Here is a 25,000-nt window from a genome sequence, read left to right on the forward strand (position 1 = left end):
ATATCAGATCCCAAATCTTTCTCAGGCCACAGAGTTATAACATTAAATGAAACTTGAAAACAACAATAATATTAATAAAAACTGGTCTGGAAGGGCTGAGACCATAGCTCAGTGGGAGGACATGTGTGTACCAGGCCCTGGATTCAAGGGCTTGCATCACAGAAAAATGAAAACCAAACAACAGAACTTATGAAAACTGGTCTTCCAAAGTCTTCTTGTAAAGGTCTATGGATAGTGCTAAGATAGTGAGAGCTACTTATACTGTTAGGCACACATCTCAGGGTAGTCACCCTGACACATGTAAGCTTTGAGGCCATGTAAGATTTCACATGCAGCTGGAAAGCTATGCCTTTTCCACATGAACATTTCTTATTTCTAGCACTGTTTTTTTTTTTTTTTTTTTTTTTTTTTTTTGTCGGTCGTGGGGCCTGAACTCTGGGCCTGGGTGCTGTCCCTCAGCTCTTCAGCTCAAGGCTAGCACTCTTGAGCCACAGGGCCACTTCCGGCTTTTTTTTTTTTCTGCTTATGTGGTGCTGAGGAATCGAACCCAGGGCCTCAGGCATGCAAGGCAAGCACTCTACCACTGAGCCACCTTCCCTGCCACATGAACATTTCTTACTCCATTCTTTTCTTCATGCATAAATAATGCACACCTAGTTTGACAGCTAGTACATTGTCTAGCTGGAATGTAGGGAGATAAGAAAGCCTACTCTACACTGGAAATATTCAAGCAGTCTGCACACAGGTCTGATAGAGGAATGTTCTCTGCAAAAGGACTCTGTGGCCAGTGTCCTGGTCTCTGCTACCCACAATTACACACAAAGGGGTTGCTCATTAAGGATGCTACCAGCACACTGACAAAGCAAGGCACTAGTGGCTTGCTCATGGCCAACATGACTACTACTGGTGTTAAGTAGGAGCGGATGGTCCCCAGTAGTCTTAGGTGGCTTTCATCTGATCCCAGGATTGCCCCATGCATCCTGCAAAGCCCCTGTTGCTGACTAGCCTCCCCTCACCAGGCCAACTGGGCTCTTCATACAGCAATGGGTCCCGCAGAAATGCTGAGTACTCATCCCCCACCACTTGAGTCTCCCCAATGCCACTCTGCTCACTGGTAGGCAAACTTCTTTGGGAAGTCCACTCTTCCATTCATGGCCATAATGGCACAGTCCCAAGCATGCTGTGAAGCCCTCCCAAGCACAGTCAAGCAAGAGTGGCCTGGCTTTGAAACCATGAAGAAACAGCTGGTCAGCCAGGCTAGTCAGGTCAACATTGGGCCACTGTCTTGATGTGGTAGAACCATCAAGCCTTCCTAGGTGCTAGGCTGAAACCCTGCCTACTACTTTACTCAGTACAATAGGTAGGTTGCAGCAAGCAACACAGCAGCAGGAAGTCGAGAGCCCCCTCCCTACCAGCTGCCTCAAGTTTCCTAATGCCATTACTATTCCTTGTATGAAGCAGAAAATAAGCTCCAAGAAGCAGTCAAAAACAAAATAAAAACAAAAGATCCCAACTATTCAGGCAGCAAGATGTTCTAAAAATTCTAAAGAAGAATGGTTGTTCTAGCTGGTGGCTTATGCCTGTAGTCCTAGCCATTCAGGAGGCTGAGATCTGATGATTTCAGTTTGAAGCCAGCCTGGGCAGGAAAGTCTGTGAGACTCTAATATCCAATTAACCATCAACAAACTGCAAGTCAAGCTGTGGCTTAAGTAGTAGAGTGCTAGACTTGAGCAAACAAATTCAGGGACAGGGCTGGGAAGGTGGCTCAGTGGTAGAGCGCTAGCCTTGCATGACTGAGGCCCTGGGTTTGATTCCCAGCACCACATAAGCAAAAAGAAAAAAAAAAGCCGGAAGTGGCGCTGTGGCTCAAGTGGTAGAGCGCTAGCCTTGAGCTGAAGAGCTGAGGGACAGCGCCCAGGCCCAGAGTTCAGGCCCCACGACCGGACCCAAAAAACAAAAAAAAACAAAAAAAAAACAAATTCAGGGACAGCGCCCAGGCCCTGAGTTCAAGCTCCAGGACTGGCATCAAAAACAAAGAAACAAACAAAAAAAAATGTTGCTCTAGTTCCAGCACTCAAGAACGTATCAAATTCAAGACTAGTCTGAGGCATATAGCATAAACCTATCTCCCCTCCTCAATCCTGGAAAAAAAAAACTAATAACTATATAAATCTATCAAGCATACCAGAACCTAGGAAAACTATTACTATCAAAAAAAGACCATTTCAGGAGGATTGTTAGTGTAAAGTTTAAATGTTAAGTAAAGCGTAGGTCTATGATCATTGTTTCTAATCCCAGAATTTTTTTTTGTGGGAGGGTGGTGTGGCTTTGTGGGGATAACTCTGGGCCCTGGGGCGCTGTCCTGTCCCTAAGCTTATTCAGCTCAAGGCTAGTGCTAGCTAACCCCTTGAGTCACAGTGCCACTTCAGGTTTTCTGGTGGTTAACTGGAGATAACACAGACTTTCCTGCCTGAGCTGGCTTTGAGCTGTTACCCTCAGATCTCAGCCTCCCAAGTAGCTAGGATTACAGGCGTGAGCCACTGGCACCTGGCTTAATCCCAGAATTTAGAAGGCAAGAGAATCATGAGTTCAAGGTTAGCTTGGGCTATAAAGCAAGATTATGTTCCCCCAAACCCAAAATTAAACAACAACAAAAAAAAACAAAGTAAAAGAATTTGGTTTATGTGTGTCAGAGAACACAATTCAAACCTCCTGCCCACTTTAGCTGGATCCTTTAAGGCAACTTCAAATAATTGTTTCCATTAAAAAGAATAGGATGTGATTTTGTTGTTGTTGGTGGTGGTCATGGGGGGCTTGTACTCTGGGCCTGGGTGCTGTCCCTCAGCTCTTCAGCTCAATGTGAGTGCTCTACCACTTGAACCACAATGCCACTTCCAGTTTTCTGGTGGTTTGTTGGAGATAAGAGTCTCCCAGACTTTCCTGCCCAGGCTGATGTGATTTTTTTAATTTTGGGGTTGCAGGTATTTAACCAAACAATCAAACACTATCTCAATGGCATATGAGAGTTCTGGCATTCAAGGTTGAGGAGTTAAAAGTCAAGGGGAAAAAAAGGTAATTGTCAGTTTGCAAGTCAAAAGGGTTTACTGTTCTTTTATTAGATAAGAACCACAAAATGAAGAATACTTGGGTAGAAGGAGTCAGGAGTAAGAATCTTCTAGGATCTGGCTGGCATCTGCTAGGAAATGAGAAAAACAAGTTTTTAGTTCCATTTTAGCTAATTAATTAAATGCCAATTCTGGCATTTGAACTCATAACCTTATATTTTCGATTGGCTTTTTCACTCAAGGCTGGTGCTCTTTCATTTGAGCCACAATTCCACTTCTAATTTTTTGCTGCCTGGACTGGCTTAGAACTATGATTATTAGAGTCTCTGATCTTAGCTTCCTGAGTAGCTAATGTTACAGGTGTGAGCTGGCAGTATTATATGACCTCTTAAATCTTTTTGTTTTTTGTCAGTTGTGGGGCTTGAACTCTGGGCCTGGGTGCTGTCCCTCAGCTCTTCAACTCAAGGCAAGCACTCTACCACTTGAGCCACAGCACCACTTACAGTTTTCTGGTGGTTAATTGGAGATGAGTCTCATGTACTTTCCTGCCCAGGCTGCCTTTGAACCGTGATCCTCAGATCTCAGCCTCCTGAATAGCTAGGATTACAGGCATGAGCCACTGGTGCCCAGCTCTTTAATTCTTTTTAATAATAAAAAGCACCATGCACACACCTAATAATAGTTCACCCAATTGTAACCCCAGTAAATTCTGGGGTAACTGTAACCCCAGTAAATCCCTTACCTTCTTGGTACTGCCGTGTACATAGAAACTTGCTAATGAAATGAAATCATTCCACAGAAACATCAATGCATACTTCTTGTGTCACTAGTCACATGTGAGAAGAACATCAGAGCTGACTCTATAGGAAATCGACTACTTAGGACAATTCTGGAATAATCCTGATTAATTTATGTTGATATTTTTCTCCTCTCATCTACTCTGTTTACTCATTCACTCAGCAGTATTTTTTGAGCAGTTAAAATGTACCTTAGGCAATAAGAATTAATATAGCGTTACCAGTTTCTGAGGGACTTATCTAGTAAAAAAGTGGAGTTGTCAATAAAACCCAAATGTTACAAAGTGCACTACATATTAAATGAACAAATTATTCTCATATGAAAATAATACATTATATACATATGGAAGTAGAGCTGTGGTTCAAGTGGTAGAGCACTAGCCACTAGCCTTGAGCAAACCCTGAGTTCAAGTCTTAGAACTGGCACCATCGCCCCTCCCCCCCCCCACAAAAAAAGAAAAAAACACCCAAAAGGTAAAAAACAAAACCTGACACAAATGATGCTCTCTCCCTCCCCGCACGGCCCCCCTCCCTCCAGTCCTGGGGCTTGAACTTGGCCTGGGCACTGTCCCTGAGCTTCGTTTTGCTCAAGGCTAGTGCTCTACCCCTTGAGCTATAGCATCTCTTCTGGCGGTTTTTCTGAGTAGTTTATTGGAGTTAAAGAGTCTCACGGACTTCAGATCTCAACCTCCTGAGTAGCTAGGATTACAGGTGTGAGCTACTAGTGCCCAGCTTGATGGAAAACTTTATCAAGAATATAAGAACCAGGTGTGAGCTGGGAAGGTAGCTCAGTGGTAGAGTGCTTGCCTTGCATGCATGAGGCCCTGGGTTTCGATTCCTCAGCACCACATAAGCAAAAAGAAAAAAAGCCGGAAGTGGCTCTGTGGCTCAAGTAATAGAGCGCTGCCTTGAGCTGAAGAACTGAGGGACAGTGCCCAGGCCCAGAGTTCAGGCCCCAGGACCGGAACCCCCCCCACCCCCCCCCCCCCCGCCAAAAAAAAAGAACCAGGTTCTTTTTTTAATGCAGTCCCAGCATTGAGGATGCTGAAGCAGGATGACTATGAGTTCAAGGATTATATAATGAAATGCTATTTCAAAAAAAAAAAAAAAAAAACAGATTTTTTTTTTTTTGGCAGGTTCTGGGGCTTGAACTGTGTGGTCTGGATGGTGTCTCTGACTTCCTTTTGTTCAAGGCTAGTTAGTACTCTACCACTTGAGCCACAATGCCCCTTACAGCTTTTTCTGTGGTCAACTGGAGATAAGAGTCTCATAGACTTTCCTTCTTGGTCTAGCTTTGAACTGTCATTCTGTGATCTTCAGATCAGCTAGGATTACAGGCATGAGCTACTGGTGCCTGGCAAAAATCCCTCAGATTCATATCTAACTTAATGTAATTTTTTTTTATTCCTCAGGGATTACATGAAAAAATAAATTATCCCTCGGTTTGGCAGCAGAGTGGAAAGTCTGAAAAGTATTTGGTCCTACCATAGAGAGGTAGAAGTTTGTTCTAGGTTTTCATCTTAAATGTTACCATTTTTTCTGTTGTTGTTGTTGGTTGTGGGGCCTGAACTCTGGGCCTGGCACTGTCCCTCAGCTTTTCAGCTGAAGGCTAGCATTCTACCACAGCGCCACTTCTGGCCTTTTCTGCTTATGAGGTGCTGAGGAATAGAACCTGGGCATCATGCATGCAAGGCAAGCACTCTATAACTGAGCCACCTTCCCAGCCCAGTGTTACCATTTTTAATAGCTAGTTATCCACAGTATAAGTTCACCAAACATCTTGTACAGAGTATCAGAGAAATTCAAAGTTCACCATCCAGGTCTGTTCAATGCATTTTTCTTTTTGGACTGTTTGTGGGGCTTGAACTCACGGCCTAGATACTGTCCCTGAGCTTCTTTGTGTTCAAGGCTAGTGCTCTACCACCTCATCTGGACTTCTCTGCCAGGGCTGGCTTTGAACTGTGATCCTCAGATCTCAGCCTCCTGAGTAGCTAGGATTACAGGTGTGAGCCATGGGTGCTCAGCTCAATGTATGCTTTTTGACAGCCCCCCAGTACTACTGTATCTCTTCTTCCTTTGGGGTTAAATCTCATTTTCTGGCTTGCAGATGTATTCCACAGTTTTAAGTCAGAACCTACCAATGGAAGTGGCCAATACCTAGAAGCAACTGATAAATATTATTGTTTATAGCTAAAGGGTATTTACTTTTGGCATCAATCATGTCTCACCAAAAGGAACATTCATTCTGGTATCTAAAAATCCTAACAAGCCAGGCGGCAGTGGCTCACGTCTGTAATCCTAGCTACTCAGGAGCCTGAGATCTGAGGATCACAGTTCAAAGCCAGCGTGGGCAGGAAAGTACGTGAGACGCTTATCTCCAATAAACCACCAGAAAACCAGAAGTGACGCTGTGGCTCAAGTGGTAGAGTGCTTGCCTTGACCTGAGGAGCTCTGGGATAGTGCCCAGGCCCAGAGTTTAATCCCTATGACTGACCAAAAAAATATTCTAACAAATTCATCTGCTTCACTGTACACAGTGTGAGACCTGAAGCAACAGGTTAATTATTCATTCATTCAATAAATATTTTCTTGATGGCCTACTATTTGCAAGACAGTTGGGATATAATCCCATTCCCAGCCTTTATAATATTCCCTTTGCCAAGAGCAGTTTGGCTGGGCAACCTCAGCCAAGATAGCATTCAAGTATCTGAGCTCCGAGAGGTACATACAAGGTAATCTCAAGGAAAGGCTGCATCTGTAGAAATAAGATTTTGGTCTCCTCTGCTAAATCAAACATTCATGTAATATCCATAGTGAGACTCTTTAGAGATTCAGAACTTTTAAGTGCCCATTAAGAAAAGTATGATTTTTTTGAAAAGTATGATTTTTTTGATGATTAAAACTATATGGCATAGGAAAAGAATTGCAGAGCAATGAAGCACAACTGTCTGATTAATTTCAGTCCATTACAAGAGGCATGATAGATCTAGAATGAACTCAACTTTGATAAAAAAAAAGCAATACGTACTAATGTAAGGGAAAACAACTTAGGATGTCAACAGAATTCTAATTTAACTAGTAAATGCTTATTCATTAGTGTAGAAAGCCGTAACAAAGGCTATATACTGAGAAAACACATACACACAAGAACTCTTTTTAATTTGGTATCATAATCTAAAAGAAAATTGGACCCAAATTGCTTTATGTCCAGTTTAATCTTGCTATCATCAGAGGAGATAGTGAAATAAAATTGAAACACTTACTTAAGAAAGATGTTCAGTTACTGTGCATTCCCATCTACAAGTAGAAATATTTCAAAGTAAATATACCATGCCAACCAAAATTCACTTTATCCTCAATATTTACTAAACATAAATGACTTATTTCTGGGACATACTGAATAATAAAAGTATAAAAATTCAAAATTAGTAACGAGATTTCAATTAAGAGAAAAGAGCCCACCCATCAAGCATTTTGACACATAATTTTGTGACTTCATTTTTTTGGGGATCAATTATTCAAAGGGAGATATTTTAAAGGGCATTCTCTACCCACTCAAAATTAGCCCATTACCCACTCAAAAACTGGTAAAGATTGAAATTTGAGAATGTGAATTTGGGGTTGTATCAGAAAAAAAAGAGTTTAAACTAAATAAAGGTTAACACTTGGTTATTCCAAATGTAGAAATTTAGTACCTGTTTACCCAGCATGGCCTCAGATGTCTAGGGACCACATGGAATTCCATTTCTTATGTTGGTTCTTACGAATTTCTTTTTCTAATTTCCTTCTAGGTCCCTGCAATATAATTCCTTATTCCAATTTGTTACTGACATTATGCCTTGACAATCAGGGATGATTTTTCTCTTAGCCAAATCAATAGTTTTTTTGTCCCCAAATTTATTTGAAGTACTGAAAATACTCTTTGAAAATTTCTTTTTTTTTTTTTTTGTGCTCTTATATTTTCTTGTTTCTAACCAGGGATAGGAATAGGGTGACATGAATGGGACACTTAGGGTATTTGCAGGGTCCTTTTATAGAGAGTCAGTCATGCAAAGTACATGAACGTGTTCAGACCAAACACATCTGAATAATCTGAACCAACTATTTTTTCACAATAAAATGAGTAAAAAGTGTTTTGCCTCTATTTTACTTACTGTTTTTCCATGGCAGAACATATGGTAAAGACTTGGGAACTCTCATGCCAGAGGCCAGGTTACTCTTATGTTCCATAACTATGTTGCTTGCTGGACTGCAAAAAAAAAAAAAAAAAAAAAGGAGGAATTTCACTATGTCAGCATATCTGCATTTTTTAGCACATATACACAAGATAATAAAAATGTGTTTTATTGTAACTAGGGCGAAAAAACAACCTACATTCATCTGAAATGTAAAAACATTTCTTTTTGTTTTTTGTTTTTGTTTTGTCCGTCATGGGGCTTGAACTCTGGGCCTGGGCACTCCTTCAGCTCAAAGTGAGCGCTCTGCCACTTGAGCTACAGCACCACTTCTGGTTTTCTAGTTGTTTACTGGAGATAAGAGTCTCACAGACATTCTTGCCTGGGCTAGCTTTGAACCATGTCCTCAGATCTCAGCCTCCTGAGTAGCTAGGATTACAGGTGTGAGCCACCAGTGCCCGGCTGAAATGTAAACACATTTCTATAACAAACATTCTTGCAATTAGAATGATTACTCTTTCTCTGGAAAGTTCCTGACTCTGTATAGAAATTAAGATGCTTCTATTTTAATTTTTTAGAAATTAAGATAAACTGCAATGCCATCTACTGTTCAATAGTATCATAGGCTCATCAACTCACTCAATAAACGTAAGAGATAAACCAAAATGTATTCAACTTCATCAAAGGCAGCAAATCTCATAAACTGAGGCAAAAGTGAAAGTTGTAACCAGTGCAATTCTTTTTAAGTTTTTCTACTCTATGACACATAAAATTGTACACTTTCAATTAATTAGCTTCAGAAACTAAGAATAAAAAAACTCTATGCAGGGGTGGGGTGGGGACGTTGGGGTGGAATGGGGAGGAGTGTGGGAGGTACAGGAGGGAAGGGATAGTGGAACAACAGGAGTAACAATGATCAACAAGTAATGTACTTATTGCCTTACTCATGTAACTGTAACCCCTCTGTACAGCATCTTTACAATTAAAAATAAACAACTATACGCATTCTAAGTAGGGAAAAATGAAGTCTAGCATCCTATTTATTCCTTCACTTTTTAATCCAGAAATAGTCTCATTTGAATTTAAAATTCAATCTTCTAAGGTTTGAATGTTGATGGTAATGAGAAATCTTGTTTTTGTTTTTTATTGGTCATGGGGCCTGAACTCTGGGCCTGGGCGCTGTCTCTCAGCTCTTCAGCTCAAGGCTAGCACTCTACCACTTGAGCCACAGCGCCACTTCCAGCCTTTTCTGATTATGTGGTGCTGAGGAAGCGAATCCAGGGCCTCATGCATGCAAGGCAAGCACTCTACCACTGAGCCACCTTCCCAGCCCATGAGAAATCTTAATAGTTTAAATTAGATACAAAAATTAGTGGGAAGAAGAAATGTATTTTCTTTCCTAACCAACAGATACTCTGGATTATCAAATCTCATATAAAGAACTTCTCACATCACTTTTTTAGACATTATTTTCCCAGAGTAAGAATGATCAAAGAGGTATAGCTGAAGAGTTTTTTTCCAAGTATTAAGGTAAGATAAACCTAACAAATTAAATTTACCTAGACAAGATAAATCTACCCAATTAAAATATAGGAATGCTAGGCATTAGTGACTCAGGCCTGTAATCCTAAAATGTGATCTGAGTATCACTTTCAAAGCCAGTCCAGGCAGAAAAGTCCATGAGACTCCTATCTCATATTAACCACCAGAAAACTGGAAGTAGGGCTGGGAAGGTGGCTAAGTAGTAGAGTGCTTTGTTTTGCATGCATGCGTTTGATTCCTCAGCACCATATAAGCAGAAAAAGGCGGAAGTGGCACTGTGGCTCTAGTGGTAGGGCACTAACTTTGAGCTGAAGAGCTGAGGGACAGCGCCCAGGCCCAGAGTTCAGGCCCCATGACTGACCAAAAAACCAAACCAAACCAAACCAAACAACAACAAAACAATAACAAAGAAAACCTGGAAGTAGTGCTGTGGCTCTAAGTAGTAGAGTGCTTGACTTGAGCAAAACAGCTCAGGGACAGCACCAGGCCCCTAGTTCAAGTTCCATGACTGACAAAAACTGAAAAAAAAAAAAAAAACCCACAAAAACCAAAAAATAAAAAAAAAACCCATAGGAATATTTCTGAGTGCTGATGGCTCATACCTGTGATACCTGTGATCCCTATCTACTCAGGAGAGGGACCCAAGGGCTGCAGTTCAAGCCAGCCAGTCTGGAAAGGCCATGAGACTCTTTGTTTCCAATTAACCAGCGAAACAAACAAACAAACAAAATGGAAGTGGAGTTGTGGCTCAAGTAGAACACTAGACTTGAACACAAAAGCTGAGGGACAGTACCTGGGCCCTGAGATCAAGCCCCAGAGCTTGTAAGCGAATGTGTGCACACGCGCACTCACACACAGAGAGAAAGAAAACAAGAATGCCTAGCACTACCTCCTCCCTTGTTAGACTATAAGGTAGCATTTTGTATTCCCAATGATTAGCACAAAGTACATGATTTTTTTTTTTTGGGGGGGGGGTCCGGTTGTGGGGCCTGAACTCTGGGCCTGGGCGCTGTCCCTCAGCTCTTCAGCTCAAGGCTAGTGCTCTACCACTTGAGCCACAGCACCACTTCTGGCTTTTTTTCTTTTTGCTTATGTGGTGCTGGGGAATCGAACCCAGGGCCTCATGCATGCAAGGCAAGCGCTCTACCACTGAGCCACCTTCCCACAACCAGTACATGATTTTTTTAAAATCAAGGAATAAATAAGAAAAAAATTCACCAAAACAATATATATACTAGATTACCACACCAAAGGACATCATTAAGGAACAATGGTGACTTTGCGTCTTGGTAACAGGACACTTTGATTTGGGGAGTAGTGCTGTGAATGACACCGTTTTATTTACCTGTTGTTGCCACAGAAGTTGGCTGTGCCCCAGACAAATGGAGTGCTGGTCTGTTCCCACAAATCTGCCAAAGGAGACAAAATATCATTTGTGGTACTATTAGATAAGGCATCAGTTTATGGTATTGAATTTGTAAGATTGGAAACAATACTCAAGTTGGAGACGCAAGTACAAATTGATCAAATACCCTGCCTAAGTGACACAGAAGCAGGAATTTAATTGAAGGATATAAACACGAGTGACATAAATAATAATAAACGTGCCTAGTAACAATCAAACACAGATGGTACAACACAATTTATGGGAAAAAGCAGATGTAAAGAAGTGCATTTTCCAATCAAGAGGGATAAGCTGTTCTGTGTGTCTGCACAGTGATACAAATGTGTTCATTTTGGGGTCCAATAAAAATAATAAGGCGGTGGGAACAACATGGTATGTTCATAAAAAAGAAAATCTTCCTTCTGTCTTAAGCAAACGACTTGAGATTTAGACATAGTGAAGGAAAGATGCAGAATGACTTCACCTTTATCCCAGTCCTCATCACAAGGAGGGCACTGCCATGTGCTCTCTGCCAGAGTCTCTTGTTTAAGGTTCCTAGTCTGGTTGACTGCAAGACAAAAGAAATTTGATTGTGAAGGGGGCATGGCTAAGTTTGTTTCTACAAAAGAGACCATATAAAACTAAGCAGAGGGGTTTTATCTTTTTTGCTGATAGGAGACTAGAAAGAAAAGCAGAAACAAAGACGTTTACCATATTTATATCAACAATTTGTTTAGGTGACTTATTAGAAAAATGAAGCACAGTATTCAGAAGAGAAAGTAATCTGACACACACACACACACACACACTTATTAGAAAAATGAAGCACAGTATTCAGAAGAGAAAGTAATCTGACACACACACACGCACACACGCACGCGCACGCGCACACACACACACACACACACACACACACACACACACACACACACACACACACACACACACACACACACACACACACACACACACACACACACACACACACACACACACACACACACACACACACACACACACCTCTACACCTGACAAGCTATTGTTACCATGAGAAAAAATACTATTCTTTAGAAATGTCAAAAAACCCAAATCAAGCTGACACTATAGCATCATGCAAATCTGAAGTGGCTAATATTCAGATTAGGTCAAAACACTTTAGCCAGCTAGGCTTACCCACATCCTGTTCAATACAACTCTTATCATCACAGCTTGAGATATGATGACTGATTTCAGCCCGAGGAACCTGATGGCGAGCATTGAAGGGACAAGTGGCCAATTTGTTTGCGACATCAGGATGATTCTGTGGAACCAAAATTAAGGGATCTGTTAGTTCTCCAGTCTCTTAAAGACTAAAGGGAATGGTTCAGACCTCATTCTGTAAATGGGTTCCCTGAAAGTCCTTGACAAATTTGTTGTTTAACTCACTGTAGAAAAGAAGGAATTGTTATTGCTCATGTAGGCTATATAAACATTACTTCAAAATCATCAAAATATAAGCCTTGTTGTTATGATAGTAGAGACTGACAACACAAGTATTAGAATTTAAGTGGCTTATGTAGAGCTAAACAGTAAATTTGAATTGTATCTTTATTTCTCCGATTCACAATATTCAGGCAGCATAGTCTGTAATGGAGATTCCATGGATGTCTTTGAAAGCTGCTATTCAGAAGGCAGTAATTCTAAAACAGTCTGCATTGCAGTAGGGACTCTGCTATTGCAATAAAACAGTGTTAGAAAATAGCTTTTATAAAGGAAGCTGCAGAAGAGACAAACCAATGATTTTGCAGATTAACATAGGGCTGATTATTTAAAGTAATGATGCTTGAAATGAGGCTCTGAACAGTTTGACCTTTATTTCAGCTATTTCACCAAGGAACAGCCCAAATGACAGAAATTACTTTGCTGACCAAGTTCCCTGTTTTAAAACAAAACAGAAGGTTTAATATCACTCAAATCTGTGGCAAGTACATCAGCAATTAGGAAATTTATTAGAAAAAGACAAAGATATGTCACAAATGGAACTCAAAAGTAAAATTAATGTGTAGAAGGCTAGATAAACATAAGGATTAAGAAACTCACAGCTGGGGTTAGTGGCACATCTATAATTCCAACCATATAGGAAGCAGAGATAGGAATATTGAAGTTCAAAGCCAGCAAAATCCTCCTTCATCTCCCCAAAAGTTAGCAAGTCCTATCTCAAAAAACTAGCTAAAAAAAAACCCCTAGCTAACTGAGGTTGTGTACAGATGTAATCCTGGCTGTACAAGAGGTAGAAGGAGGACCAAAATCCTGAGGCCCTGGTAACAGCTGGAGACCCTATGTGAAAACTGAAGCTAAAAGGGTTGTGGTGTGTGGCTCAACTGGAAGAGTGCTTACCTAGAAGCACTAGGCCTGAATTGAAAGACAAAAACTGCAAACCCAAGAAAACTCATGGGGGCAGAAATTTCCATCATTTTCATTTTTGTAAGGGATATCAGGTGTTCAATGCAATGGTTTATGGCCAAAGATTAAGGAGGACAATAGAAGATAGGAATTATATAACAATGTATTTCAACCACTTGGATCTCCTTCCCAATTTTTATCCTTGAGAAATGTTAAGAGCCTAGGGAAGTTTTATGATAATACTGACCCAAATTGTCCAGGTTTAATTGTCTAGGGATCCTTGATCTCCAGACTGAAAGGAGCTACAGAAATAATTAACAAAGGCAACTTATGTTTCTAGAAATGTAAATGAAACTCTTTTGTTAGAGCTTGAATCTAGGACTTCAAGCATACAAGGCACATGCTATATCACTAAGCTACATACTACTTAAAAGAAATATTTTAAAGGGTATTATATAGTTTGGACTAAACTTCTTTGTCTTTTTTCTTCTTTGGTACTGGGTATTATACCCAGGATGTTGAACTTGCTAAGCAAGTGCTTTGCTACTGAGTTACATCCCAGCCCTGGATTAAACTTTAAAGTTGTTTCCTAAGCATAAATGCTAGCAGAATTTTGGTCTCTGTATCTGGCATCTACATTCTAACAACCCTGTCAAAATGCCTCTTTTTTTTTATTATTTTATTTTATTTTATTTTATTTGAGAACATACTGTACAGAGGGGCTACAATTACATGGGCAGGATAATGCATACATTTCTTACCAAGCATTGCAGCCTCCTCCTTTGTTTACCCTTCACCTCCATTCCCCGCCTCCCCCCTCCCCCCACCCAATTATACCCCCCTCCCCCCACCCAATTATACCCCCCTCCCCCCCCCCCACACCGACATTGTAAAGCTGGTTTTGACATGACATTTTGTACTTCTCATTGTTAAAATGCCTCTTTTTTATTTTGCTTTTTGGCTAGTCTTGGGGCTTGAACTCAGGGCCTGGGCACTGTCCCTGAGCTTGTTTTGCTCAAGGTTAACATTCTACCACTTGAGTCACAGTGCCACTTTTAGCTTTTTCTGTTTATGTGGTACTGATTACTGAGGAATCAAACCCAGGACTTCATGCATGCTAGGCAAGCACTCTACCACTTAGCCATATTCTTACTCCTTAAAATGCCTCTTAATTACTACAGGCTAAGTCTATAAAACAATGAACAGAGAGAAAATGATATATTTTAATAAGAAGTTGAAATATGGAGAAATTTTTCTTTTCTTTTTTTTGGTCAGTCATGGGGCTTGAACTCTGGGCCTGGGCTTTGCCCCTGAGCTCTTCAGCTCAAGGCAAGTGCTCTACCACTTGAGCCACAGTACCACTTCCAGTTTTCTGGTGGTTAATTGGAGATAAGAGTCTTGTGAACTTTCCTGCCCAGGCTGGCTTCAAACTTCGATCCTCAGATATCAGGCTCCTGAGTAGCTAGGATTACAAGCATGAGCCTCTGGCATCCGGTGAGAAAATTATATTTTGGAATGATTATTTTCTTAATATAGTCAATTTCCCTAAAGTTTCTGAATAGAAAAAAATCATAGAGATTTATAACACTCAATCCTTACCAAGATAATAAACATCAGATTTATAAAGTAAGAGTGATTTTTCATTACTAGCAAAGAAAAATTAGCTGGATGTTGGCGGCTCATGCCTGTAATCCTAGCTACTCAAGAGCCTGAGATCTGAGGAGCAAGGTTCAAAGCCAGCCCAGGCAAGAATGTCCATGAGACTCTTATCTCTAATAAACCACTAGAAAACGGGCAGTGGTGCTGTGGCTCAAGTGGCAGAGTGCTAGCTTTGAGCTGAAGAGCTGAGGGATAGCGCCCAGGCCCAGAGTTCAAGCCTCAAGACAGAAAAAAAAAAAAAAAAGCTGGAAGCAGAGCTGTGGCTCAAGTGGTAGAGTGCTAGCCCTGAGCAAAAGAAGCTTAGGGATAGTGTCCAGGCCCTGAGTTCAAGCCCTGGGATTGGCACACTAAAAACAAAACTGAAGAGGGTATTAGAGGACAAATTATGAAAACAGTATCTTACCTTTCTGCACTTGATAAGATGGTAAGGAAACCTGCAGGCCCTGATCTGGTGATTTTTATCATATGGGCATTGTAATAGCTTTTCAGGGTCCAGAGAGTCGACTGCAAGAAAAATAGAGGAAGTATAAAGTATAATAGGGTCTTGTAAAAACTACAGTCTTCCAAGCACACTGGATTTTGTAACAGAATTTATAATAATAGAACAAAACAGTGAAAACAAAATATTTCAATAAAGGGTGACTAAACAATTGAAAATGAGCCCAGAATTAGTGGCTAAGCCTGTAATCCTAGCTACAAGGGGCTGAGATTTGAGGCCTGCTTGGGGACAATGCTCAGGCTCTGAGTTCAAGCCCCAGGACTGGCACAAAACAAAAACAATTGGAAATGAAAATATAACTATGAGAAAATAAATTTGTGTTATCACTAAATCTTATTTTTATATTTTGGTGCCAGCCACGGGACTTGAACTCAGGGCTTGGGCACTTCGAGCTTTTATGCTCAAGACTAGTGCTCTACTACTTGAGCCACAACTACACTTCCAGTTTTTTGGTGCTTAATTGGAGATAAGGATCTCACTGACTTTCCTACCCTGGCTATCTTGAACCAGGATCCATAGATCTCAACCTCCTGAGTAGTTAGGATTACAGGTGGGAGCCACAGACGGGAGCCACAGGTGGCACCCATCTATCACTGAATCTTAAGCAAGAACTAGAAAATATGTGGTAAGGTCTTAGTAAGCATATTTGAGATATTCAGATCTTCCCCTCCAGAGTAGCTAGGGTTATCATCATGAATTACTATCACCTGGTTCCTGTGTGTGTGTGTGTGTGTGTGTGTGTGTGTGTGTGTGTGCGCGCGCGCGCGTGCATGCACACAAGTGTGTGCATATACACGGGTGCATGTGCAGGTACTGGGACCTGAATTTAGGGTCTGCTTGCTATCCTTTAGTTTTTTAGCTCAAAGCTGGCATGCTACCACTTGAGTCATAATTCCATTTCCAGGTTTTTTTGTTTTTTGCTGGTTCACTGGAGGTAAGAGTCTTTGAACAATGGTTCTCAGATCTCAGCCTCCTGAGGAGCTAGGATTACAGGCATGAGTCATCAGTCTTTTGCTCAAAGTGGTAATTCATGTTGATTTCTGCTATCTAGTTCAACCAGAGCTTCCCAACCACTTTGTCAAAGTTGAAGTGGCTTGTGGACATGCCAGTATCCCCTCTTGTGGCCTACTATGCCACAAATTATTCTCCAATCCCAATACAACCAGTTCTAAGGGTAAATTAGCTCTTTTATTGGCATCCTGTATATTTCTACTATCCCATGACATGAACAAAGTTGATAAATAATGCAATTGTACATTATAAAAGTCTGAAAAATGCTATTTTTCATATCAGATTGCTTTAATTTACTTCTATAAGTAGTTGATATTGATTATTCTAATTATCTTTCAAATAATCCTGTTACCTATATTAGATTGGTAGTTTAATTTTCAAGAGCATGGATAAGAAAAAAAAATCAATTATTACCAAATTGGCTAATTAAAAAATTGAGTACTCACTGAGTGCTGGTGGTTCATGCCTAAATCCTAGCTACTCAGGAGGCTGAGATCTTAGGATAGTGGTTTGAAGCCAGCCTGGGCAGAAAAGTCCCTGTGAGACTCTTATCTCCCATTACCCACTCAAAAACTGGAAGTTGAGCTATAGCTCAAAGTGATAGAGCACTAGTCTTGAAGAAAAGTGCTCAGGGACAGCACCCAGACTTTGAGTTCAAGCTCCATAACCAACAACAAAACAAAACAAAAAATTTTTTTGAACAATCTACCAGGCCACCCAGTGGCTCATGCCTGTATCCCTAGTTACTCAGGAGGCTGAGAACTGAGGATTACAGTTCAAAGTCGGCCCAGACAGGAGAGAAAGTTTGCGAGACTTATACCTCCAATTAACTACCAGAGAACCAGAAATGGCACTGTGGCTCAAAGTGGTAGAGTGCTAGCTTTGAGTGAAAAAACTCAGGACAGAACCCAGACCCTGAATTCAAGCTCCATGAATTACCCCACCTCCCCAAAAAAGAACAATCTGCAAAAACAAAACAAAACACCATAAAAACAAACGCCTAGCCAGCCACTGGTGGCTCACTCCTGTAATCCTAGCCAGTTAGGAGGCTGAGCTCTGAGGATCATTGTTTGAAGCCAGTCCAGGCAGAAAAGTATATGAAAGTCTAATTCTAATTGAGCTGTGGTTCAAGTGGTAAAGCAGCAGACTAGAGCCAAAAAGCTAAGGGACGGCACCCAGGCCCTGAGTTCAAACCCCAGTACTGGCACAAAAAGAAAGAAACAACTTCTGAGGCTAAGTTAACTGAAGACATATGGAACTCTAAAGTGAAAAAAAGTCCCCTAACATATTATGCTTTTTAAAAACTACTCTTAGGCTATAAAAATATATCCAGACTGAGCCCCAAATCTTAATAAGCTTGGCTAAAGAAGGGAAATTCAATAGTTAAACACATTCTGAGGACAATATGCAACCTAATAAAATGTTCTTTCCATTCCTGAAGGATAAAAGTAAAACAAGATAAACAGCTCACATTTGATAAGATGCTTATAAACCAGGAGACTGCAATGAAAATCAGAAGCCAGTGGGGAATTGAAACAGACAGTTTCACTGGAAGAGTGGTAAACATGGAATAAATTGCTAACCATGATCGTGATGCAAATGAGCCAGAGAGGTGACTTGAAGGACAGAATGAATAGGAAGGAAAAGTCTTAGAGGACAGGCAAGCTTATTATGCCAACCAGGCTATTCTTGACCAGCAATCTTTTCTTATTTTTGAAGCTTCAAAACACCCAGGGAGCATTTTCAGTTGAAATTCTTGTTAGTTTCCCTTCATTTAATCCATTCCATCACTGGCAAATACCAGGCCATGTCAACAACTGACAGAATGGACATATCTTATGATTCATACATATTTTATTACCTATATAGTGGCACATATCAGGGTTTATAATAAGAGCTACCATAATGCTTTACTTTCTAGTCTTTGGCACTTTAGGTCACCTCTAATCTTTTATTTTTTTGTCTGTCATGGGGCCTGAACTCTGGGCCTGGCCACTGTCCCTCAGTTCTTCAGCTCAAGGCTAGTGCTCTATCACTTGAGCCACAGCACCACTTCCAGCTTTTTCTGCTTATGTGGTGCTGAGGAATAGAACCCAGGGCTTCATGCATGCAAGGCAAGTACTCTACCACTGAGCCACCTTCCCAGCCCTCTAATCTGGTTTTTTAAAGACAAATTTATTTTATCTTTATTTTCAGTACTGGGGATAAAACCTAGGGTCTAGGCAAATGCTCTACCACTGAGATACATCTCAAAAGGTTTTTATTTCTTTGAGAGAGGATCTTGGCATATAGCCCAGGCTAGTTACAATCTTCCTGCTGCAGCCTTCTGAGTGCTGGGATCACAGATATCAGCTGCCACACCCAGCTCTCTATTTCTTTAATTACTTAATCTTAAAATGTCTATTTCAAAGCTGTGAGTTAGTGGCTTTGTGCTTGTAATTTTTGTTATTCAGGATGCTGAGATCTAAAAATCGCATCTCCAAGCCAGCTAGGACAGGAAAGTCTGTGAGACTCTTAATTAGATGGGAGTGGAGCTGTAGCTCAAGTGGTAGAGTAACAGCCTTGACTGCAAAAGCTAAAGGGCAGCATCCAGGCCCTGAATTCAAGCTCTAGTACCAACCAACACACATACACATACACACACATCTTTTTTCAAATTTGAGCACTTCTCTACATCAATACCAGACCTTTGTTCCTCACAACACACTAAAACTCTAGCCAGACATCAAACTATGTGTAAACAACTCATTTTCTCAAAGTAACAAGAAATACATACTGTAAGTGTCTTCCATGCTGAAAACCCAGGACCTGTTTCCAACTGCTGAGAAAAAAAGACAAAAAACAAAAACACATAGTTTAGGGAATCAGAAATGAAGTATATCAAACAGTAGCCCTAAGAAGTGGGGTCACTTTTTAGAAATCCTTAGTGCATGCTCTTCTAAAAAAATAGAAGCAATTTTTATTACTTCAAAGCATTTTAAGATTATTACCAAATTCAATCTTGGAATTAGTTCTAGGGCGTACCAAGAGTTAAGTCAGAAAGGATTACTAATATAAACTATCAATATTTTTGTTGGCCATGGGGCTTAAACTCAGGGCCTGGGTGCTGTCCCTCAGTTATTGAAGAGTCTCACAGACTTTTCTGCATGGGCTGGCTCTGAACTGTGACTCTCAGATCTCAGCCTCCCAAGTAGTTAGGATTACAGGTGTGAACCACCAATGCCTGACTTTAACAAGATGTCTATTTTAAGTGGTATCACAACAGCCTATCATCATTTACCTACTGTTTGGGTTAAGTCAGGAAAAGTGTTAAATTTTGCATAAACAGAGAAATAATAGGATTCTGTTTTAAAGATTTCCTCTTGAATTCTTAAAAATGAAAGGATCTTATGGTAAATCAAGACTTTATATTAGTTAATCACAGTTATAATCTCAGTTATAAGAGAGGAAATCTAACAGAAATGTGAAAGACTAAAAGAAATGATTTTGAAGTTTGAATCCTCTTCTACTGGAGACATCTATTCATCACTCTGATTGAATAAGCCAAGTATGATGGGAAATTCTATTTTTATTATAAAGCCACCCCAATAGAAAGCTCTGAAAAATGGATGTATGTACAGCTATTGTTTCTGTGCAGCTTTCCTTTGGTTCCCCATACAATTCCCTAAAGCAAAAAGAGCACAGCTGCAGGCCCTGCATTCAATCTGCCAAAACAAAATTTGTAAAAAGTCTGGAAGAAAGAGTAAGTATTGTGTTTCTTGATTTGAAGGTCTAGAAAAGACTGATGAAGCTGGGGGCTGGTGGCTCACACCTGTAATCTTACCTATTCAGGAGGCTGAGATCTGAGAATAGCGGTTCAAAGCCAGTCTAGGCAGGACAGTCTGTAAGACTCTTATCTCCAATTAACCACCAAAAAGTCAGGATTGGAGCGGTGGCTAACATGTTAAGAGTGTGAGCTATAAGTGAAAAAAGCTCAGGGACAGCGTCAGGCCCTGAATCCAAGCTCAGGACAAGTATATATACACACACACACACACATATACACACACAGACCCTATTGTTTGAACTTTTTTTTGAGGGTGGGGGTTACTAGGGTTTGAAAGCAGGGCTAGGCCAGGCTCCCCCCACCCTCTCTTCTTTTCCTTTTTCTGTTTAAATTCCTAACAGGAGGTCGAATTCTCAGTAATTTTCCTCCTTTAAATAAACAATCCACCCCTCAAAATCAGAGCAGGTTTACACTAAATAAGAAAGGTAAGGGAGCCGGGAGCCGGTGGCTCACACCTGTAATCTTAGCTACTCGGGAGGGTGAGATCTGAGGATCGCAGTTCAAAGCCAGCCTGGGCAGAAAACTCCATAAGACTCTTACCTCCAATAAAAAAACCAAAAACCAAAAAACAAAAACCGGAAGTGGCGCTGTGGCTCACAAGTGGTAGAGCGCTAGCCTTGAGCTGAAGAGCTGAGGGACAGCACCCAGGCCCAGAGTTCAGGCCCCACGACCGACAAAAAACAAAAACAAGAAAAGAGTAGGAGAAGATGGCTTGCAAATAAGATAAGAAGGAGGCCCGTGGAGCCTGAAGGAAGATGGAGCCGCACAGGTCAATGGCGGCAGCAGCTCCATTCAAATCCCCTGGGCCAAAGGATAGGGGAGAGAATGGGAAAGCACTCCATGGTGAAGGTAACCTCAAGGTGATTTATTTGGAGGAGCTAAAATGGGAGCCCTGTGTCCTTCCTACCTCAGTTGAGAAGCAAGAAGTGGTCTTACCACAGCAGCCTTCGCCACAGCCGCCTGGGCCACAGCCACGGGCCTCCGCAACGTCTACTTCCGGCGCAACGTTCACTTCCGGCCCACGACGCCAGGGTGGGGCCCACTTCCGGCGACTCCTCATGGCCTCTGTGGGGCTGAGGTAATGTGGTAGGCCTGGGGTAGTCTTTCTCTGCTGGAGCTTGCCCCCACAATCCTCATTGCTTCTTGGCCTGGGTCCCATTCTTTTTGAGCCCACCCTGTCTAGTCCCCAATAGTTCTCTATGAGATGATGAGGTGAAGCTTTAATCATGCCTTGACGGATTTTCTTGCTCACCAGTTATTTATATAGAACAGTTAAAAAAGCAAGCAAACAAAATACAAATTCAAAAGAAACAATCAACAAGATTGGGAATTTTGTATCTGTTTACCATGGTATAAGAGAATCTCAAAATTCAAAAGGCAATAATAATGTCTGAGAATGAATGGTAGGATGGTGGATGTGCCTTCTTGGATTAAAGGAAGTTTTAGGTTGGAGATGAAAAGTGGGTCAAAGTTAAAATTTGAAATAGAAAAGTAAACATATAAATCAATTGTCTTTGTTATATATTATTTTGTTACACAATTTGTGTACACATATTGGTTCATTTTGTTAAACATATTGTGTAACAGTATAGAGATACATGTAACCAAAATATATGTGTACATATGTATGTAACAAAATAACATACATATGTGTAACTATATATATACACACATAATCAGATTTTAATATAGATTTTAAAATAATACAGATTTTAAAATAATATAGATTTTTATTCCCAAAGTGCTTAGGAAGTATGAAGTGGAATAATAGTTAACTGACAATATAATACATGCCAGAAAGTGGTTGAATTTGTAAATTCCTATAAATTATGGAAAACAAGGACCTTTTGAAGGATAAACAGAAAAGGAAAGTGTTTGCCTTGAAGCTAGATCTATTTATTGGTTTTGTGTGTGTGTGTGTGTGTGTGTGTGTGTGTGTGTGTGTGTGTGTGTGTGTGTTTGTGCTGGTTCTGGGGCTTGAACTAGATGCTGTCCTTGAGCTTTTTTGCTCAAGGCTACTTGAGCCATGGCTCTACTTCTGGCTTTTTGTTGGTTAATTGGACATGAGAGAGTAGCATACTTTCTTGCTGGGCTTTGAACTATGATGGTTAGATGTCCTCCTCCTGTGTAGCTAGGATTACAGGCATGTGCCACGGTACACAGCTATTGATATTATTAGAAGTCACAATGTAAAAGATGTGATATAACAAAGTTTTTTATTATCTAAAACCTTAGAGGCAGTCTGGCAGGTTATTCTGGGTGCTGAAATACTGAGATTTCAGTAGGTGTCATATTCACTGACACATTTCAGGGACATTTCTTTTTTTTTTGGTCCGGTCGTGGGGCCTGAACTCTGGGCCTGGGTGCTGTCCCTCAGCTCTTCAGCTCAAGACTAGCACTCTACCACTTGAGCCACAGCACCACTTCCGGCTTTTTTTTTCTGCTTATGTGGTGCTGAGGAATCGAACCCAGGGCCTCAGGCATGCAAGGCAAGCACTCTACCACTGAGCCACCTTCCCAGCCCTCACTGACACATTTCAGTAGGTTAGAACCTAAGTATGACTTGAAAGAACCTATCTTAATAGTAGTATTTGAATGTAACTTCCATGAAGAGGATCTTGGGAGCGAGACATTCTATGTTTTACATGAGTAGTTTGTAAACATAAATTATTAGTTCCAAAGAAATAGATGTTGATGGAAGATGGACTCAAGCCATTTTTGTTGAGTGACAGTTTTTGTTAAAAAATCGTGACTGCACATTAGAGTCATCTGGGGAGCTATTGAGACATTCTATGCCAAGTTCCTATCCAGACAAATTAATCAGAAATAGCTAGGCATAGTTATTTTTAAAAACCTACACAGATGATTTTAATATGCAGCCAATGCTAAGAAACACTGACCTAGGCACTGTTTTGGATTTCTAAAAGCTATTCTTTCACCTGGATGGCCTAGATGATTCATGTGAAGGAGGAGCAAGCCATTAAGTGCTTTTTTCCCCGGAGTTAAATTGCTAAGAATGAAAGCTTCTCTACAAGTTTTGAACAAAGCAGTTTTGAAAAAGCTGCTGTTTTTGGCAAGTCAGTTTCAGATTATGAGGAAATACTTCCAAATAATTGTCATGAAATCCTAAATTTCTGAATAGATCACAATATCATTCATGCAGTTAATGGGGCCAGAGTGTTTTGAACCAAAAATGTAATTTTTCAGGCATTTTTTGGGTCACTGCTGTCATGACCATAAATACTCTTCATTCAAGATACCTGCAGATTGACATTTATGAAGAAGAAAGAACTAAAGGTTTGAGAGGGTGGGGAGTGGGTCCTAAACCAGAATACAGAATCAAGCTTCACTGCCTTTAGTAATGCCTTGTCAGGGTGACAGGATGCTCAATTGATAACGCTGTTCCATTTAGCACCAGGGAACAAGCTTGTGAACATACCAATAAAAGCCAAACCTGTCTTTCAGTGCTGATTTTGAAATAAAAATGCACCCACATCTGTTCTTTTTATTCTTAAATGCTTTGTTCATTCCTTTTCAGACCAGAAAGTTTCTGCCATTTTTGAAATCCCTGCTGTGTTTTCTTTTAGACTGATTTTCCAGCCAGGTTCATCATATTTGAAAAAGGAAAGAAACAATGAGACAAAGTAATTTACACAAGGGTCATTCTAGGAGCTAGCTGATACCCAAAGTTGAATCTGATTCTTACTGGTTCTATTTGTGTGCAGACTAGCATTTATCCCTAAATTATACACTATATTTTTAGAATTAATAAAGGCTATAAATAAAGCCTTTGGACTAAGGAGTAAAAAGACACATCTGTACTTTGGGAGAAGGAAAAAAAACAATCTTAGTTGGAAAGTGCATTTTTTTGGTGACTCAAGTGGTAGAGCTCCAGCCTTGAGGGGAAAAGCCAAGTGAAAGTACAAGGACCTAAGTTCAAGCCCCAAGGCTGGCACACATGCACACGCATACACACACATACACACACACACACACACAGAGGCCAGAAATGGAAACCTATTTTTGGGATGAGGGTAATGGTAGGCACATGAATTGAGGTAGAGTGTGCAAATGCAATAACTATATTCAATGTACATTATATAAAAATTAAATTATGTAATGAGGGTAGGGATTGGAGGGGGAAAATGATGGATGGGGTAACATTGATCAAAATGTATTGTACTCATATCCTGACTTAGGGAATTATAACCTCTTTGTACAACTACTTAATAAAGTTAAAAAAGAAAACAAACTTTTTTTTTTTTTTTTTGGGTCCGGTCATGGGGCCTGAGCTCTGGGCCTGGGCACTGTCCCTCAGCTCTTCAGCTCAAGACTAGCGCTCTACCACTTGAGCGACAGCGCCACTTCCGGCTTTTTTTTCCTGCTTATGTGGTGCTGAGGAATCGAACCCAGGGCCTCATGCATGCAAGGTAAGCGCTCTACCACTGAGCCACCTTCCCAGCCCCTAAAATGGTATTACTTTCTTTTTTTGAGGGGGGGGGTCCGGTCGTGGGGCCTGAACTCTGGGCCTGGGTGTTGTCCCTCAGCTCTTCAGCTCAAGGCTAGCGCTCTACCACTTGAGCCACAGTGCCACTTCCGGCTTTTTTCTTATGTGGTGCTGAGGAATCGAACCCAGGGCCTCGAGCATGCAAGGCAAGTG

At 40.8% G+C, this 25,000-nt stretch overlaps 1 protein-coding gene across 5 annotated transcripts; it reads right to left on the minus strand.

Moving 5' to 3' along the window:
• Positions 1 to 3,095: 3,095 nt before the first annotated feature.
• Positions 3,096 to 21,334, minus strand: LOC138837115 (gametocyte-specific factor 1). 5 transcript variants are annotated; one of them, XM_070035903.1, is made up of 9 exons: positions 21,248 to 21,334; positions 19,291 to 19,335; positions 15,408 to 15,508; positions 12,137 to 12,263; positions 11,448 to 11,531; positions 10,925 to 10,988; positions 8,017 to 8,111; positions 7,126 to 7,159; positions 3,096 to 3,193 (listed from the first exon to the last, which is right to left on the minus strand). In XM_070035903.1, exons 2-8 carry the CDS (start codon positions 19,304 to 19,306, stop codon positions 7,143 to 7,145), a joined length of 504 nt encoding a protein of 167 aa, XP_069892004.1. In that variant the 5' UTR covers positions 19,307 to 19,335; positions 21,248 to 21,334; the 3' UTR covers positions 3,096 to 3,193; positions 7,126 to 7,142. The 5 variants fall into 5 exon arrangements, with proteins under 5 accessions (XP_069892004.1, XP_069892000.1, XP_069892015.1 ...); XM_070035899.1 differs by having other exon boundaries at positions 3,096 to 3,196; XM_070035914.1 differs by having other exon boundaries at positions 3,096 to 3,196; positions 21,277 to 21,328.
• Positions 21,335 to 25,000: the final 3,666 nt, after the last annotated feature.

Source organism: Dipodomys merriami, unplaced genomic scaffold (genome assembly GCF_024711535.1).
Source record: "Dipodomys merriami isolate MVZ:Mamm:240054 unplaced genomic scaffold, mDipMer1.0.p SCAF_10, whole genome shotgun sequence".
Lineage (NCBI taxonomy): Eukaryota > Metazoa > Chordata > Mammalia > Rodentia > Heteromyidae > Dipodomys > Dipodomys merriami.